The sequence below is a fragment of the Corythoichthys intestinalis genome, chromosome 8, assembly GCF_030265065.1.
Source record: "Corythoichthys intestinalis isolate RoL2023-P3 chromosome 8, ASM3026506v1, whole genome shotgun sequence".
Lineage (NCBI taxonomy): Eukaryota > Metazoa > Chordata > Actinopteri > Syngnathiformes > Syngnathidae > Corythoichthys > Corythoichthys intestinalis.
Genome location: NC_080402.1, coordinates 468,292 through 474,216, shown reverse-complemented (window position 1 = coordinate 474,216; position 5,925 = coordinate 468,292). Strand labels below are relative to the sequence as shown.

The window sequence follows — 5,925 nt, the reverse complement described above, 5'->3', positions numbered from 1 at the left end:
TTACATAAAAAGTTGTAATATTAAAACTAAAAGTTATTACAATTAAATTCATGTTGTGAAAATGAGTGTTTGGGAAATAATTTAGTTGTACACTGGAATATAAAATATGAGTTCCTTGTTTGTAATTATTTTTTTAATATTCCAATATTGTAAATATACATTTATATTTACACGAAGTCTACAAAAATATTTATTTTGAGCTTCATTCGGGTTTTCGTCACCGCCCGCCTGGCAAGCGCGTGTTTTAAAAAGTAGCGCTCCTACAGTGCAGTGACGTCACTGTCTTTTGTTTACTAGCTAGACGCGGCGTTGCTCGATCCCTTGCTAGCGCACAATAGAACATTCCACCTCCCTACCGCCGCCTTGTGTACACGTCCACGTAATTATCTTTTAATTGCGTAATTGGCAATCCAAGTGTATTTCGCGCATTTAGCAAAAGTGTCACGAAGATGTCGACTAACGGGCCCGCCGGAATTGACACGACGGACGCGAGAAAAGGCGATGGACAAGCGTGAGTTCCGATATGTGGCCGACCGACAACCGCTAAATCTTATCACCTACATGCTCATTTTGTGTTTTAACTTGATGGTTTGATTTCAAGTTTGTTATATGTGTCAGGTCTCTAGGTTCGGTGGACGTGGATGCCCGGCAAGCCAAGTCGCACAGTTACCGATACAGCCTCGATTTCCCCTCCATAGGACAATGCATCATCATCAACAACAAGAATTTTGACAGCAGAACAGGTTTCTATCTTAAAAATAAGTCATATATATATATATATACTCTCAAGCTTTGTGGAAAATGTTTGGTGTCGTTTCTCTGCTGTAGGGCTGCCACAAACGATTATTTTGATAGTCCGTTATCACAGTTATTAGCTCATATAACAGTGCTGACTTAAATTTTAGAAACATTGTCATTATTTAGAGGGGGGGAAACTATTCATAATAAGGATTTTTTTAAGCAGCAGGGGCAGAAATATATTAAATAAATTCTAAATTATATTAAATTGAATAATTGTATATACAGTGGGGAGAACAAGTATTTGATACACTGCCAATTGGCAGTGTATCAAATACTTGTTCTCCCCACTGTATACATGTGTAAATATTTGTGTGTACATATATATATATAATATATACATATATTGTTATGAAATGTATAACAGTAATATTTATTCAAATTTTACGTATTGAAATAAATATATATTCCTTGGCATTACTCTCGTCAGACGTCCGTCAGGAAGTTCATCACATGAAAACACTCGACTTCCTCTTCTACTTTTTGACTTTAAAAAGTGATGTTTTGTTGGTGTGCGTGCCATGGCAGGGATGAATCAGCGCAACGGCACCGACGTGGACGCGGGCAACGCCATGCAAGTCTTCGCCAAGTTGGGTTACAAGTGTAGACTTTACAATGATCAGACGGTTGCCCAGATGAAACAGGTTTTGACTGCAGGTGAGAGAAAACAAAAAGCTGCTCCTAAGCTCTTATTTCAATGCTGTTACACAATATGACGGTTTAATGACGAGCGGTGTCATTTGTCACGTGATGCAGGCTCTCTTCCATTTCAGTTTTTTTTTTTTTGTTTTTTGACCAGCATAAACATGAAATTTTACATTTTCTAAATCCTACTTATCCTACAGTTTTTGTCCGATTTACACAATTTACAGGCAAAAATGCATCCGTTTTTGGCAAAAATGTAGTTCCTCCAGAATTTGACAAAACTTCACCCATATATTTGCAATGCCCCCATTCATTTCCAGTTAAACAAGGACCACCCAGAATGTGATTTTTGGCAAATACGTCGCCAAATTTTCCCAAAATCAACGGGAAGTGACCCAAAATTTATAGGGATTGAGCTGTAAATGCTCCAAAATCAAGAGGAAGTGACCCAAAATTACCAGCAGGTGACCCGGGAGATGAGACTTACAGGAAGTGACCTAGGAATGCCTAACAATAATATTACACACATTATAATACCCCGAAATCAACTTAAGTGGCCAGGGTATTCTCTAAAATCAATAGTGACCTACTAATGGCCAAATACATAAAAGATCTAACACAAAATAAACAAAGAGGTGACTCGGGAATGCCTGAAAATACATGGGAAGTGACCCAAAATCAACAGGAAATGTTCTGGAAATGAGCAAAAATCAACAAGTGACTTGGGAATGGCTCAAAATCAACTGGAAGTGACCTAGAAATGCCCCGAAATCAATAGGAAGTGAACTAAAGGGGCTGGGAATTCCTTAAATTCAACAGGAAGAGACCCAAAAGTAACAGATCAATCAACAATCGACACAAAGACAGACGAGATGTGTAGGAAGTGACCTGGGAACGCCCTGAAATATATTGGAAATGCCCCAAATCCAACAGAAGGGAACTGAAGTGACCCGGGAATGCCCCAAAATCTATAGGAAGTAATCTGTGAAAGCCCAAAAGTCAATAGGATCCAACCCAAAATGAATAGGAAGTGAATCGTGAATATTTGGAAAGTGATCGAAAATCCAAAAGTGTTTTGGGAATGCCCCCGGTAGCAAATGGAAGTAACCTGCAAATGCTCCTAAATGAATACACCCGCAGTCAATCATTTCATTTTTACATCTTTTGCACGGTTCTGTTCGAGAAAGTTGACCACCCTTTTTCTTGTACTTGGGGCATCAGTGTCCAAGGAGGATCACGGGAGCAACGCGTCCCTGGTTTGCGTGCTGCTGAGTCACGGCGACGAAGGCGTCTTCTTCGGCACCGACGGCTCCCTGGAGCTCAAGCAGCTCACTTCGCTTTTCCGCGGGGATCGCTGCAAGACGCTGGTGGGGAAGCCAAAACTCTTCTTCGTACAGGTACGCAAAAACCAGCAGAGACTCTCTTTTCTAAGAACTAAAAGACTGCTAGAAATGTTATTTTTCCAGTACGTTTGGGTTTAGCGACGCGTTTTGTATTCCGGAAGGCGTGCAGAGGCACCGAGCTGGACGCCGGCATCGAAGCGGACGGCGGCGAGGACGGCGTGTCCAGGATCCCCGTCGAGGCCGACTTCCTCTACGCCTACTCCACCGCGCCGGGTCTGTGAGCTTCACTTCAAAACATTGCTTTTGAAATGAAAAAATGACTTTTGAAATCTTTTCTTTTCCCTCATCTTTAGCTAAATAAAACATTCATTTCTTAATAGCGCAAGCCGCTAACACAGAACGATGCACAACCCCTCCCCGCGTCTTTCACTGTCAACAAGAGCGACAAGAGTTTCGAACCAGAAGTCATTTTGACAATAATATTGAATCTTTTTTATAATGTAGCATAATGTACTCGATATGTTAGAAAAGTTCGGTAAGCGTAGCATGAGTACTTTCCCCGAAGCAATTTGGCGCCCCCTCTACTTGATTCAACCGCCTATGTTGAATGACAAATATTTTCCGCGTATCCATCTTGGAATGATCCGATCGAGAACCGTTCCATGGGAGAAACCTTCGAAAAAATAGACGGCTGCCAATTGGACGATGGCATTTCTCGTCACACGCGTCGTTTCCCCTCAAAAAAAAAAAAGATTTAAGTGATGCAGCGCTGCAACGATGAATCGATTAACTCGAGTAATTGGATTAGAAATAATCTTCAAATTAAATGTTGCTGCTTCGAGTATTCGTTTAACTAAAGTGGTGTTTTATTGGTTTGCTTTGAAAGTGTTTGCATTTAGTTATATTTATTTGGATGTATACACTGCCCTCCAGTGGAAACGGTGAATATGATGGCTGAATCCAGCTGCTTCCTGTTAAGACCAACAATAGCCAAGTTTTTGTTCTTGCTAATGTTTTATTTAATGCATTAGTAATTTAGTTTATAGTAGGGCTGTCAAACGATTTTTATTCGAGTTAATCACAGCTTTAAAAATAATTAATCGCAATTCAGACCATCTATAGAATATGCCATATTTTTCTGTAAATTATTGTTGGAATGGAAAGATAAGACACAAGACAGATATATACATTCAACATACTGTACATAAGTACTGCATTTATTTATTATAACAATAAATCAATAAGATGGCATTAACATTATTAACATTCTGTTAAAGCGATCCATGGATAGAAAGACTTGTAGTTCTTAAAAGATAAATGTTAGTACAAGTTATAGAAGTTTTATATTAAAAACCCTCAATGTTTTCGTTTAAATAAAATTTGTAAAATTTTCAAACAAAGAATAAAACTAGTAGCTCGCCATTGTTCAGCACCACCAATTCTCATGGGGCTGAAAACCATAAAATCAGTCGCACCCAAGCGCCAGCAGAGGGCGACAAAACTCCAAAAACACAAATAACAAGTGCACGTGACACTGTACTGTAATTTTAATCTGTTTGAGCGGGGCATGTGCGTTAATTGCGTCAAATATTTTAACGTGATTAATTGAAAAAATTCATTACCGCCCGTTAACGCGATAATTTTGACAGCCCTAGTTTATAGATACATATAGCTGTTTTCTGTGGGAATATTTGTTTGAACCATTTGTTAAGAGTATTGTAAAAAAAAAAAAGAAAAAAACGTTAGCATTTTATAGCATTTAAGCTAACGGACGTTTTCTATGTAAGTTAGCCAATTGTTATTTTGTTGTACTTAGATCCTCATTTATTTATTTTTTTTTAGAACGTTTGAGGCTCAGCTCAGGTATTTTAAATTGTTATGTTGCGTATCTGATTACTTGATTATTCCAACTATTTCATCAATTGATCGACTACTAAAATAATCGCTCGCCGCTGCCCTAAAATGTTCTTTGCTCCTCTTTTAATGAGTTTATGTCAGACAAAACTTGAGAAATGGAAGCGCTTTGCATTCCCACATTTTATTCAAGCAGATAGTTGCTTCTTGGTCCAGCCCCTGTCTCCTGATTGGCTCAAACATCAGATGAGCAGGGAAGCGGTCGTCCAATTGAGCTTTTTGAGACGCTACCGTACGATGAATCGATCCATCGGGAAGTCGTGACCGTTGTTTTTTTTTCCCCAGGCTACTACTCGTGGAGGAACACCATGACGGGCTCGTGGTTCATCCAATCGCTGTGCGAGATGCTGAGCGCGCACGGTAAAACGCTGGAGCTGCTGCACATCCTGACCCGCGTCAACTACAAAGTGGCGCTGGACTTTGAGTCCGTGTCCACGGCTCCGGGCTTCGACGCCAAGAAGCAGATCCCCTGCGTGGTGTCCATGCTGACCAAGGAGATGTACTTTACGCCTTGACCGCCGGCGTATTTGCTGCCGTTCCAGACATGATTCAGGTATTTTTTGGAGTTTCAACACTTGGCTTTATTTTGTTGCCTGCTCTGCAAAAGAGAAGGGTACGTGTCTAACTTGATAGAGTTGACGTTTCTGCCATATTTCACTCCTTAAATATCACATGAAAAGTCATCTTCCGCTTATCCTCGTGATGGTCGAGGGGGTGCTGGAGCCTATCCCGGCTAACGTGGCATCATTTTCATGTTTTAACTTGATCGGTACCATGTTTAAAATTAAAATGTATTCTTAAAGCTGCCTACATTGCTTTTCTGTAATATTGTCAAAATAATAATAAGAACAAATGTTGGAACTTTTTTTTCCTCTGGAGTGGCAGCAGTACTTTTTCCATTTTTTGAGAGTTTATGTATGTACACCTCATAGGCATTATAAAATGAATATTTGTGTCAAGCATTTCATGATTGGAGTGCACTTCGTGAGCAATTTTGTTTTATGTTTGCTGTTTACACAATTCAGGAAAGTAGTTAACCACTAGCGTAGCGCATGTGTCGAAATACAATTCAGGAAAGATGTTCGATCCATTTTGAACGGCGCTGAAATTTGACGACTGGGCTGACAATCTTTTGCAGTACCGTTCGGAACTTGTTTTTGTAACCGTGATGTGACGTGCTTTCTTGAAAATAAATGTTCCGAAGCCTGTCTTTCTTGTTGTTGCT

General features: G+C 39.8%; 1 protein-coding gene across 1 annotated transcript; it reads left to right on the top strand.

The window, feature by feature from the left end:
• The first annotated feature begins 294 nt into the window (after positions 1-294).
• casp3a (caspase 3, apoptosis-related cysteine peptidase a) lies at positions 295-5,908 on the top strand. The gene is made up of 6 exons (XM_057843500.1): positions 295-511; positions 619-743; positions 1,327-1,455; positions 2,665-2,840; positions 2,948-3,059; positions 4,986-5,908. The coding sequence occupies exons 1-6, from the start codon at positions 450-452 to the stop codon at positions 5,213-5,215; spliced, it is 834 nt and encodes a 277-aa protein (XP_057699483.1). The 5' UTR covers positions 295-449; the 3' UTR covers positions 5,216-5,908.
• Positions 5,909-5,925: the final 17 nt, after the last annotated feature.

Bases quoted from the DNA above. Each gene is read 5' to 3' on its own strand.
- casp3a (XM_057843500.1), top strand. From the start codon at position 450: ATGTCGACTAACGGGCCCGCCGGAATTGACACGACGGACGCGAGAAAA. The intron at 512-618 runs GTGAGTTCCGAT...TATATGTGTCAG, and splicing joins AGAAAAGGCGATGGACAAGC to GTCTCTAGGTTCGGTGGACG. The intron at 744-1,326 runs GTTTCTATCTTA...GTGCCATGGCAG, and splicing joins GAATTTTGACAGCAGAACAG to GGATGAATCAGCGCAACGGC.